At 45.9% G+C, this 12,203-nt stretch overlaps 1 protein-coding gene across 1 annotated transcript in view; it reads left to right on the top strand.

The window, feature by feature from the left end:
* GLT6D1 (glycosyltransferase 6 domain containing 1) overlaps positions 1-10,487 on the top strand; it is a 13,271-nt gene extending 2,784 nt beyond the window's left edge. The window contains exons 3-5 of the mRNA XM_011957311.1: positions 6,272-6,319; positions 7,949-8,086; positions 9,473-10,487. Coding sequence (XP_011812701.1) covers positions 6,272-6,319; positions 7,949-8,086; positions 9,473-10,142 — 856 coding nt within the window. The 3' untranslated portion in view covers positions 10,143-10,487. The remainder of the gene's footprint in view (positions 1-6,271; positions 6,320-7,948; positions 8,087-9,472) is intronic.
* Positions 10,488-12,203: the final 1,716 nt, after the last annotated feature.

The following is a 12,203-nucleotide window of genomic DNA, read 5'->3' on the forward strand; positions in this document are numbered from 1 at the left end:
AAAAAAAAAGAAACTCTATTCATAAATGCCTCAAACCACGAACAAACTAGATGCCCTTCAGCAGGTGAATGATAAACAAACTTCATGAAGCGCTCCAAACCAGAAACCAACAGACAACAGGAGAAGGATAAACATGCTGTGGCTCATCCGTGCAATGCAATATCACCCAACAGCAAAAAGAAATGAGCTGGCCTGGTGTGGTGGCTCATGCCTGTAATCCCAGCACTTTTGGAAGCTGAGGCAGGCGGATCACCTGAGGTCAGGAGTTTGAGACCAGCCTGACCAACATGGAGAAACCCCGTCTCTACTCTCAATACAAAATTAGTCAGGTGTGGTGGTGCAGGCCTATAATCCCAGCTACCTGGGACGCTGAGGCAGGAGAATTGCTTGAACCCGGGAGGCGGAGGTTGCAATGAGCTGAGATCACGCCACTACACTCCAGCCTGGGCAACAAGAGTGAAACTCCATCTCAAAAAAAAAAAAAAGAAATGAGTCATCAAAACTGTCAGAAGGCATGAAGGAACCCTAAATGCATATTGCTAAGTGCAAAAAGCCCATCTGAAAAGGCTGCATGCTGTATAATTCTCATGTGACATTCTGGAAAAGGCAAAACTATATTGGCAGGAAAAAGATCAGTGGTTGCCATGGAGTGGAGATGAGGGAGGGGATGAACAGGTAAAGCACAAAGGAATTTTGGGGGGCAGTGAAACTGTTCCATATGACAGTGTAACCAGGGACATATGTAACTTTGCATTTAAAAAAAAACCCCACAGGATGTTACGGCTCGAAGAGTGAAATTAACATATGTAAATTTAAAAAATCAGGAAGTTCGAGGTATCGTAGGAAGCAATGCAGACTGCGAGACAATAATCTGTATCCCACATGTGCAGAACAAGCCCACTGGAAGGGGTGAGAGAAAAAGCTGCTGACCTAAAATAACTTGGGAATGAGTGGCATTTGTTTTGTTTTGTTTTGAGACAGAGTCTCTGTCACCCAGGCTGGAGTGCAGTGGCACGATCTCGACTCACCACAACCTCTGCCTCCTGGGTTCAAACTATTCTCCTGCCTCAGCCTCCTGAGTAGCTGGGACTATAGCCACGTGGCACCACGCCTGGCTAGTTTTTTATTTTTAGTAGATATGGGGTTTCACCATGTTGGCCAGGCTGGTCTCGAACTCCTGACCTTAGGCGATCTGCCTGCCTCAGCCTCCCAAAATGCTGGGATCACAGGTGTGAGCCACAGTGCCCAGCTGGGAATGAGTGGAGTTTAAAAGTAAAAGCAATAGAAACTGCACATGAGCACTGTGTGTGGGCCGATAAAGGTTTTTTCCCACAGGAGAATGAGTTAACAGTTCTGCTGCTGCTATACATGTATGTTTGAATCAGTTAAATAAATGAATGGGGCATGGGGGAGCAGGTTTCTTGCTGTTGGAGGGGACTTCATAGATAAGCAAGAGAGGGGCCGCAATGATCCAGGTGGGAATGGATTGAAGCTGGAGACCTCAGCATGAACTCACGTTTACCTTACTATGAACAGAGATGTTTATGTGTCAAGATGTTCGAAGATATGTGGATATACACACAGGTTAGTGTCTATTTCCTTGCTCTATTAGCTGAGAGGGCCTAGGAGGAAGGACAGCCTGGTAGCAATGAGCACACCTGATGCCCAGATCTTGGTGTCTAGCACCATTCTCTAGAAAAGCAACCAAGGCTTCTTGGAGAAGTGGGTGGTTCTAGATTCGGGCAGGAGATTTATAAGATGAGCCCAGAACATCTCATAGTACCAGGAAGGATGGAAGGGATTTTTTACAAATTCTATATTTAAGGGAGTAAGCCACTTAAATGGGACATAGGAGCTAACTGGGAGAGCTCCCAATGGCCAGAGCTGGAGCCACTTGAGCGAGAAAAGAAAGTAACATTGAATTATAACCCAGAGTATGAAACGAATTTCCACAAGTTCATACTGATGTAAATGAATGATTGGAGGAAAAACAAGAAGGAAGAAAGGAAGGAAGACAGGTTGGCTGGATGTTGGAAGGATAGAAGGAAGGAAGAAGGCAGAAGAGACAAATCTCCTGTATGCAGAAGAATTCCAAATCATGTCTGTAGATTCTCCACTACCAAGGACACAGAACCTGACGCCCCAGTCCTGAAATGTGAGTTGCGCGCAGTGCTTCCTTATAAAGAAAGCGGGGAGAAAGAGCAGTCTTTGCGTGGAGAGACCTGAAAACAACCCTAGCCAGGCGGACAAGGTCAGCATCAACAGGAAGTCATGATGGGGTCTGAGAGGCAGCTGCAGTCAAGAGGAACCTGTTGGCTGGGCTCAGTGGCTGAAGCCTGTAATCCCAGCACTTTGGGAGACTGAGGCGGGCGGATCACGAGGTCAGGAGATCGAGACCGTCCTGGCTAACACGGTGAAACCCCGTCTCTACTAAAAAATACAAAAAACTAGCCGGGCAAGGTGGCGGGCGCCTGTAGTCCCAGCTACTTGGGAGGCTGAGGCAGGAGAATGGCGTAAACCCAGGAGGCAGAGCTTGCAGTGAGCCGAGATCCCGCCACTGCACTCTAGCCTGGGCGACAGAGCGAGGCTCCGTCTCAAAAAAAAAAAAAAAAGGAACCTGTGCAGACAGGAGGCTGAGTGGAGTGTGGCATGCTGGGTGGGATCCAGACAGGAGGCTGAGTGGAGTGTGGCGTGCTGGGTGGGACCCTGGAAAAGAGAAGGAACATTAGGGGAAAACAAGAAAATCCAACCAAAATATGGACTCCCATTAATAATAGAGCATCAGTGTTGCTTCATGAATTGGAACAAAAGTACCCAACTAAAACTAGATGTTAATAATAGGGGAAACTGGGTGACTGCAGGGGATTCCACACACTAGCTTTAGAATGTTTTTGTAAGGCTGAATCTGTTCTAAAAATAAAGTTGGTTGAAATGAAAAAGGGGAAATAAAGTAAAAGTAAATCATGCAAAAAAAAAAAAAAAGGGAAAAAAAAACAAGGCCAGGCGCAGTGACTCACGCCTGTAATTCCAGCGCTTTGGGAGGCAGAGGCATGTGGATCACTTGAGGTCAGGAGTTTGAGACCCCCCAGCTGACCTGACAAAACCCTGTCTCTACTAAAAATACAAAAATTAGCAGGGCGTGGTGGTGGGCGCCTGTAATCCCAGCTACTGGGAAGGCTGAGGCAGGAGAATCGCTTGAATCTGGGAGGCGGAGGTTGCAGTGAGCTGAAATCACACCACTGCACTCCAGCCTGGGAGACAGAGTGAGACTGTCTCGAAAAACAAAACAAAATGACCACCCCCACTGCTTTGGTGCCATGTATTTTGGTGCCATTTGTTTGTCCTCTGGAGGGTTGTACCTTAATGAAAAGGATGCATGGCCAGTTATGAAGGGTTTCAGATGATCTGTTTGAGGTTAATGATGGGGTAATCTTCAGCAAAAGGGGGACAGGGACCCGCACGTTAATCCACGGCACAGATTCTGCCATCTACCCCAGAACCATAGCCGGGGGCCTGGCAGGTAGGAGGTGCTCACTCATTATTTGGTAAGAGATGAATAAATAAATGGATCTTGATTCTAGATATTTTGTTATTGAAATTGCAATGGGTCTTTGTTCAAATTTAAAACTTAAATGATTTTTTTTTCATTTATTTAAAGAATAAGGAGTTATTCACTGGTTGGGTTGATCCATTTAGGAAATAAACATACAGGATGCTCAGTTACATTTGAATTTCAGATAAACAGTTACATTTGAATTTCAGATAAACAGTGAGTCATTTTTAACAGAAGTATGTCCCATGCAATAGTTACACTAAAAAATTATTCATTGTTTATTGTAAATGGAATGGACATCCTGTGTGTTGCCTGGCAAACCTCTCTGTAGAAAAGGAATCTCAGGCCAGGTGCGGTGGCTCATGCCTGTAGTTCCAGCACTTTGGTAGGCCGAGGCGGGCAGATCACCTGAAGTCAGGAGTTCCAGACCAGCCTGGCCCCATCTCTACTAAAATACAATAACAACAACAACAAAATTAGCTGGGCGTGGCAGAGGGCACCTGTAATCTGAGCTACTCGGGAGGGTGAGGCAGGAAAAACCGGGAGGCGGAGGTTGCAGTGAGCTGAGATCCTGCCATTGCACTCCAGCCTGGGAGACAGAGCAAGACTCCCTCTCAAAAATAAAAATAAAAATAAAAAAATAGAAAAGGCATCTCAACTTGCGAGAATATTTGTTGTTTAAATATACCACAAACTGCAAAGCAAGGCTGGAGGGGGCCAACTGGGTCCTCATGGCGAGAGAGGCAAGGGAGACAGACAACCAAAGACAGTTCTAATTCCTAAAGACACCACTGTCTGTGTTATGTGTAGGCTGGTGTGTATGTAATGCACATGTGTGTGTGCTTGTGTGTGTGTGTGTGCACGTGTGTGTGGTGAGCTTGAGGATTTGGGAGTTGGTTACAGAAAGGATAGGACAGGCCGGGCATGATGGCTCATGCCTGTAATCCCAGCACTTTGGGAGGCTGAGGCAGGTGGATCATTTGAGGTCAGGAGTTCGAGACTATCCTGGCCAACATGGTGAAACCCCATCTCTACTAAAAACACAAAAATTAGCTGGGTGTGGTGGCTCACGCCTGTAATCCCAGCTACTGGGGGGGCTGAGGCAGGAGAATCACTTGAACCCAAGAGGTGGAGGTTGCAGTGAGCTGAGATTGCCCCACTGTACTCCACCCTGGGTGACAGAGCAAGACTCTGTCCTGGGACAAAAATAAAAGAAAAAAAAAATCTCCGTCGAAAGTGATTTTTTTCTTTAGGTTACAATAACCTTTCTCAACCAGGATGTTCCCTGCTCTGGTCATTCTGCAGGGCCCCAGAAATTAAGACCAGTATGGTGAAAGAATGAGGAGCTTTAATTAAGTTCCCCCTTTGTCACTTCTGTTTTTGAAGTCTGGTGTGGACAGTTTGGATTTTGATGTGTCTTGCCCTGTGGAATCCAATCATGGAATGTCTATGGCTAAGGACACTCATGAGAATGCCATAAAAGGAGACAGTCTTGAAGTCATTTATTTTACTTAAAAATATCCCAGGGTTACTATCCTAGGCAACGCAGGGAGACCCTGTCTCTACAGATAATTTAAAAATTAGCCAGGCACGGTGGCACACCCCTGCGGTCTGAGCTACCTGGGAGGCTGAGGTGGGAGGATCGCTTGAGCCCAGGAGGTTGAGGCTGCAGTGAACTGTGATGGTGCCACTGCTCTCCAGCCTGGGTGACAGAGTGAAAGCCTGTCTCAAAAAAAAAAAAATCCTCCTAGGGTTATGAAACAGAGGTTGCCTAATAAGCTTGCTAGTAGCTTAAAAGCACAATTACACTCTAGTTGAATGCAGTGTTGAAATGCAAAGGGAGGTAGCTTGTGCTTGTGGTCCCATATACCTTGGAGGTTGAGGTGGGAGGATAGCTTGAGCTCAGGGGTTTGAGGCTGCAGTGAGCTGTGATCATGCAAGTGAGAATGCATCTCTTAAAATAAATAACAAAATAAATGCAAACAGAATCAAAGACGAACTTTTGGATGCCTCCTCCCCACCTCTTTACAACATGTAGCAAAGACATTTATGTTTGGTAAATAAATTAATTAAATTTATGTTTTTGTCTGAATATACATTCTCTTACCTGATCTGTTCATTTCCTTTTTTAATTTTTTAATTTTTAATTTTATTTTATTTTTGAGATGGAGTCTTGCTCTGTTGTCTGGGCTGGAGTGCGGTGGTGCGATCTCGGCTCACTGCACACTCTACCTCCTGGGTTCACGCCATTCTCCTGCCTCAGCCTCCTGAGTAGCTGGGACTACAGGCACCCACCACCACGCCCAGCTAATTTTTTTTTGTATTTTTAGTAGAGACGGGGTTTCACAGTGTTGGCCAGGATGGTCTCGATCTCCTGACCTCGTGATCTGCCCGCCTCGGCCTCCCAAAGTGCTGGGATCACAGGCGTGAGCCACTGCGCCCGGCCATTTCCTTTTTTTAAAAAAAATCTTCCTCCCAACACCCATACTCTTTCCTGACATTCTGCCTGTGGCCATGACCTCCTTTCCCTACATCTCTTTCCTAGACCAGCTCATACCCTTCCCCACCCAGCTGAGATATCTCCTCTCCAGGAGGCTTCCCCGACTCTGATTTGGGTTGACACATGTTGACAAAATGCCAAACAGGGCCTGCCCATTGCAGGCTCAATGAACATTGAACAGGCTCCCTGTAATCACTCGATTTTCTCTTTGTACCCAGGAATCACCAAGTAGAAGAACTTCGGCTCTCAGACTGGTTTCATCCTAGGTAAGAACAAAAATGCCTGTTTGCATGCACACACAAACGATATACCTCAACTTGACATGATAGGTTTTTCTTCCCCAGTCACCAAATTCAGCTCTCCTGGGAGGTTTCCAGAATTGGAGTTTTATTTTCGAGGCTCTTATAAACAAACCAGGGTCCGTTGATCATGAACCAGGTGATGATGGTGGTCATGAAGAAGCAGACTCACTCTACCTGGCTTAGCTTTCCTGGTTTAAAAAGTGTTAATAACTCAAATGTTCATCAACTAATGAACAGATAAACAAAATGTGGTCTAGCCATCCAATGGAATATTATTCAGCCATATTTCCAGAACAGGCAAATCTACAGAGACAGAAAGTAGATGAGTTGTTGCAGGGATTGTAGGGAGAAGGGAATTGGGAGTGACTCCTTTTGGTAGTGATATATTTCATTTTCTTTGGAGAAACTGTAAATAGCATTGTGTTTTAAATATTACTTTCTGCATGTTCATTGTTCATAGTAAGGAGATTACTTTTTTAATGTGCTGACCTTGTATCCTGAAGCTTTGCTGAGTTCACTTGTTAGTTCTAGGAGATTTTGATTGTTTTTAGATTCCTTAGGATTTTCTATGTAGACAATTATGTAATCTGCAAATAGGGACAGTGTTATTTTTTTCCTTTCCAGTCTGATGGCTTTTATTTCATTTTCTTGCCTTATTGCAGTAGCTAGAACTATCATCACTATGTTGGAACTGCCACGTTCCTCATTGTAGGGAGAAAGCATTCAGTCTTTCACTATGAAGTGTGTGAGCTAGAGGATATTTGCAGATGTTCTTTATCAAGTTGAGGGCATTCCCCTCTATTACTCTTTTTCTGGGAGCCTTTATCATGAATCGACATTGAACTTTGTAGGGTGTTTTTTCCAAGTTGAGCATGTGATTGATCTTCTCTATCTTTCAGTATGGTGGTTTACATTCATTGATTTTCAGATGTTTAATAGCCTGTCTTAAATCCTGCTGTGGTCTTGTTGTATTGAAGGCAAATCAGAAGGCTCTCTCCCTTTTTGGACTCACTTCTCCTTTTTGCTGCATTGCACTGATGGGCCTAACGCATGAGGGAGAAGCTGAAAAAAAAAAGGGCATCCCCAGAAACTTGTAGGAAAAGGGGAGAGAGAAAAAGAAAGCAGAGAAGGAGGGAAAAGTAAAGGCATTGTGTAAGGGAGGTGATCTCCTGCCTCCCATCTTGGCTTCAGTGAATGATCGGAGAGTGTTCTGACTCTGGGCTGCCTAATTTTGAGCTGCAGTCAGAGTTCGGAAAAGGCAGCTCCTAGGCTCAAAGGCAGGTGGTTGGGGGAGGAACGCACAAACCCAGGCGCCAGGTGGGCTAGGTGTGGCATCCCAATCCCCACGTGTTAACTGTGCGATGTTAGGCAACTTACTCAATCGTGTGTGCCTCTGGTTCCCCATGTGGAGATCGGGGTGGTGGCACTCACTGCATAGGGCATTGCAAAGATGAATCCAGTCGGATAATGCACTCAAACACAGAGCCGGGGCGTGCGGTTGGTGCTTTCTAAGCATTAGTCATTACTGCTCAGCACCTGCTGCCGGCGCCTCAGTAAAGCAAGCCCTGTTTTAATTTGGTTCTTGTTCCACAGAAAACGCCCTGATGTTATAACGAAAACGGACTGGCTTGCTCCCATCGTATGGGAAGGGACTTTCGACAGGCAGGTCCTGGAAAAACATTACAGAAGGCAGAATATCACCGTGGGCCTGGCTGTCTTTGCTACTGGCAGGTAGGTGCCACTCACCTTTGCCCTTTTTTATTTTGGGAAAGTGTGGATCAGCAGTCATGGGTCTTTGACCTCCAAAGAGCCAACAATAATTAAGCATAATTAACGATAACAATAGCCACGATTTCTGTGAGAAACGAACTCACCCTTCCAAAACCAAAGAATGGACTCAGAGACCTGGGGAACAGTGAAAGTGAGACTTTTAATGACAGTCTTGCAAGATCGGGTGTCTGATGGGCAGGCACACCCAGCACAGCTTCAACAAACCATTTATCCCCTAGTGCACAGGCCCCTCCCCCAGTTGCTCATAGGCTGAGTACTGTGGGAGGGGGTGGGGTCACAATCTTCCAAAACGTCACCTATTGGTTGTTGGGCAGGGGCTTTAGGTGTTTTCTTTAGGGTGGTCTTGCTGCATTTTGTTGCAGCCCACAATGCATTGCAATCATGGTCAGCTCAGGGGCTCTTCAAGTATCTGACTTAGGACCTAAGTAGCTGAGCAGGCTGATAAGAACAGACAAAGCAAGCTATTTTGCAGACTAGTAAAGTTTTATCTTTTTAAACTTTTTTGACTAAAGTTTTTTGGTTTGGGTGAGGGCAACTAAAGTGGGAGGCCAACAAGCAGGCACTGGTTATATAAAGCAGGGGCCTAGTATATCCTGTTTCTTTTGTAGTTTGCTGACCTAAGCCGATTTAAGGCCCTTTGTCTTGGAAATGGACTACTGTAGATATGATTTCCTTCAATTTCTGGCTGGCCTGTACAAAAGGTGTGCTGGGTTTCTCTGTCGATGGCCGAGTCCTTAACACCAGTGGGAATCTTTTGACTCATATCCATTAGCTCCTGCTCCCTTTCTTCACAACAACCATTCCAAAACATGGTGGCTTTTCTCAGGCCCTCCGAGTCAGGACATTCCTTCCCCCTCACCAACTCAGCTGAAGCTGTGGGCCCGACTCTTCCATGCTTATACATCCTGAGTTCCTTAGCATCCGAGGACACCCATGTTAGCACATTCAGCCACCTCTTCTCCTGATCATGTTTAGAAAAGTAAGTGTTGGCTGGGCACGGTGGCTCATGCCTGTAATCCCAGCACTTTGGGAGACTGAGAAGGGTGGATCACCTGAGGTCAGGAATTTGAGGCCAGCCTGGTCAACATGGTGAAACCCCATCTCTACTAAAAACACACACACACACAAAATTAGCCGGGCGTGGTGGTGGGTGCCTGTAATCCCAGCTACTTGGGAGGCTGAGGCAGGAGAATTGCTTGAACCTGGGAGGCGGAGGTTGCAGTGAGTCGAGATCACACCACTGCACTCCAGCTTGGGCATCAGAGCAAGACTCCATCTCAAAAAAAAAAAGAAAAGTAAGTCTCTTCTCCCGTGTGTGTTACCTAGGTTTGCAGAGGAGTACCTGAGGCTGTTCCTACACTCCGCGAATAAGCACTTCATGACAGGCTACCGAGTGATCTTCTACATCATGGTGGACACCTTCCTCCAGCTGCCTGACATAGAGCCCAGTCCTCTTCGAACGTTCAAAGCATTTGAAGTGGACGCCGAGAGGTGGTGGCTCGACGGCTCCCTGGTGCACATGAAGAGTCTGGGTGAACATATCACCACTCACATCCAGGATGAGGTGGACTTCCTCTTCAGCATGGCGGTCAACCAGGTCTTCCAGAATGAGTTTGGGGTGGAGACGCTGGGCCCATTGGTGGCCCAGCTCCATGCCTGGTGGTATTTCAGAAACACCAAGAACTTCCCTTATGAGAGGAGGCCGACCTCAGCAGCTTGCATCCCATTTGGACAGGGGGATTTCTATTATGGCAGCTTGATGGTTGGTGGCACGCCCCAAAATATTTTAGACTTCATCGAAGAATATCTGAACGGAGTTATTCATGACATCAAAAATGGACTCAATAGCACCTATGAAAAGCACCTGAACAAGTATTTTTACCTCAATAAACCCACCAAGCTGTTATCACCAGAATACAGCTGGGATCTTGCATTTTCTCCTCCTCCACAGATCCCATACGTCAAGGTTGCACATGATTCCCAGAGGAAATTATGAATTACGCCATTAGGTTTATGTCAAATAAACGAATCACAGCAATTTCTTATAAATGAGGGAAGTCTTAAAACCCTTCAATTTTTAGAGACATACAAATTTACATCCTTCCCAAATAAATGTTTCTTCTTGCCATTCTGAGCCATCTTATTTGGCTAATATAGGATAAAGAATAAAAGGATAATTACTTAATATGAATACACAGTAATGTTATTATCTATGTATTGTAGATAATGTGAAAATGCATTTGATATAGAATGAATTTTTTTAATGGAGAAAGACTCTAGTTGAGAAAAGACACTCATAAAATGGAAAAGTAGCTCATGCAAAGGAAAAAATAAATGCCAGGCCACTCATTAAGTCTTCACTGTGTTTTTCCACACTGGGATACATGTGGCTTGTGGTCAACCTCGCGTACTGTCTCAGTCTGTCCAGTGTGTGATTTGACACAGGTGAGCTAGAGGAATCCAGCCAAAGCCACGTCTTACTATTATGGTTTCAAAGTGAGATATTCAGTTCTTTTTGTTAAAAAGCTGTAGGTATTGGCCAGTTGTGGTAGCTCATGCCTGTAATCCCAGCACTTTGGGAGGCCAAGGCAGGTGGATCACCTGAGGTCAGGAGTTCGAGACCAGCCAGTCTGGCTAACGTGGTGAAACCCCATTTCTACTAAAAATACAGAAAATTAGCTGGGTGTGGTGGCATGTGCCTGTAATCCCAGCTACTCAGGAGGCTGAGACAGGAGAATCGCTTGAACCTGGGAGGTGGAGGTGAGATTGCGCCATTGCACTCCAGCCTGGGCAGCAAGGGTGAAACTCCATCACACACACAAAAAAAATCTGTAGGTATTTTGTTTTGTTTTAAAAGATATTTACTGAGCTCAGTGGTAAAGGTGCTCTGCCAGATGCAGACAGGAATAGAAGACAGTCTGGACAACCTGTGTCCCTGGCAGCCCACAGTCTGGCAGGGGTTGAGGCTGTGTGCTAAGAGTACATGTTCAGGGTGCTAAAAGTGACAAGGAAGATGGTCACCTGAGCTCTGTGGCGGTCAGGGAGTCAACACCTCCACGAGACGCTTTGTGTGTCACAGAGCGAGAGTGTTCCTAAGTCCGTGGGCAGTGGCGGCAGCTATGAACAGCTTTAGTAAGTGTCATGGCTCACCCCATTACTATGCTGAAGTCTTAACTCCGTGCCTCAGAATGTGACTGTGTCTGCTGGAGATAGGGCCGTTAAAGAGGTCATTAAGGTAAAATGAGGTCACTGAGGTGGGCCCTAATCCCACAGGTCCTTATTAAGAGATTAGGACACAGGCACATAGAGGATGACTGTGAGGATACAGGGAGTGTTGGGAGCAAGCCCCCAAAATCTGGCCATAAACTGGCCCCAAAACTGGCCATAAAATCTCTGCAGCACTGTGACATATTCATAATGGCCCTAATGCCCAAGCTGGAAGGTTGTGGGTTTACAGGAATTGAGGGCAAGGAACACCTGGTCCACCCAGGGCAGAAAACTGTTTAAAGGCATTCTTAAGCCACAAACAATAGCATGAGCGATCTGTGTTTTAAGGGTGTGTTCCTGCTGCAGTTAACTAGCCCAACCTATTCATTTAATTCGGCCCATCCCTTCGTTTCCCATAAGGGATACTTTTAGTTAATTTAATATCTATAGAAACCATGCTGACGACTGGTTTGCTGTTGATAAATAGGTGGGTAAATCTCTGCTCGGGGCTCTCAGCTCTGAAAGCTGTGAGACCCCTGATTTCCCACTTCACACCTCTATTTTTCTGTGTGTGTGTCTTTAATTCCTCTAGCGCCGCTGGGTTAGGGTCCCCCCAGCTGAGCTGGTCTCGGCAACTGGCGTCCATCGTGGGGGCTCGAATCCAGGTCGAAGGGTCACCAGAGCGACAGTTGGAATGGAAAACTAGCTGGAGGATACCCGAGTACTTTTAAAGCAGTCTCCGTGGTGAGTAAGAAGGGGAGCTCAGAAGCGTCAGGGTAACAATGGGACAGATATGGGGTCTGGTTCTTTTCACCTTGGAACTTTTTCACACTGATAATGAGGAGGAACA

Source organism: Colobus angolensis, unplaced genomic scaffold, assembly GCF_000951035.1.
Source record: "Colobus angolensis palliatus isolate OR3802 unplaced genomic scaffold, Cang.pa_1.0 Scaffold44, whole genome shotgun sequence".
NCBI classification, from domain to species: domain Eukaryota; kingdom Metazoa; phylum Chordata; class Mammalia; order Primates; family Cercopithecidae; genus Colobus; species Colobus angolensis.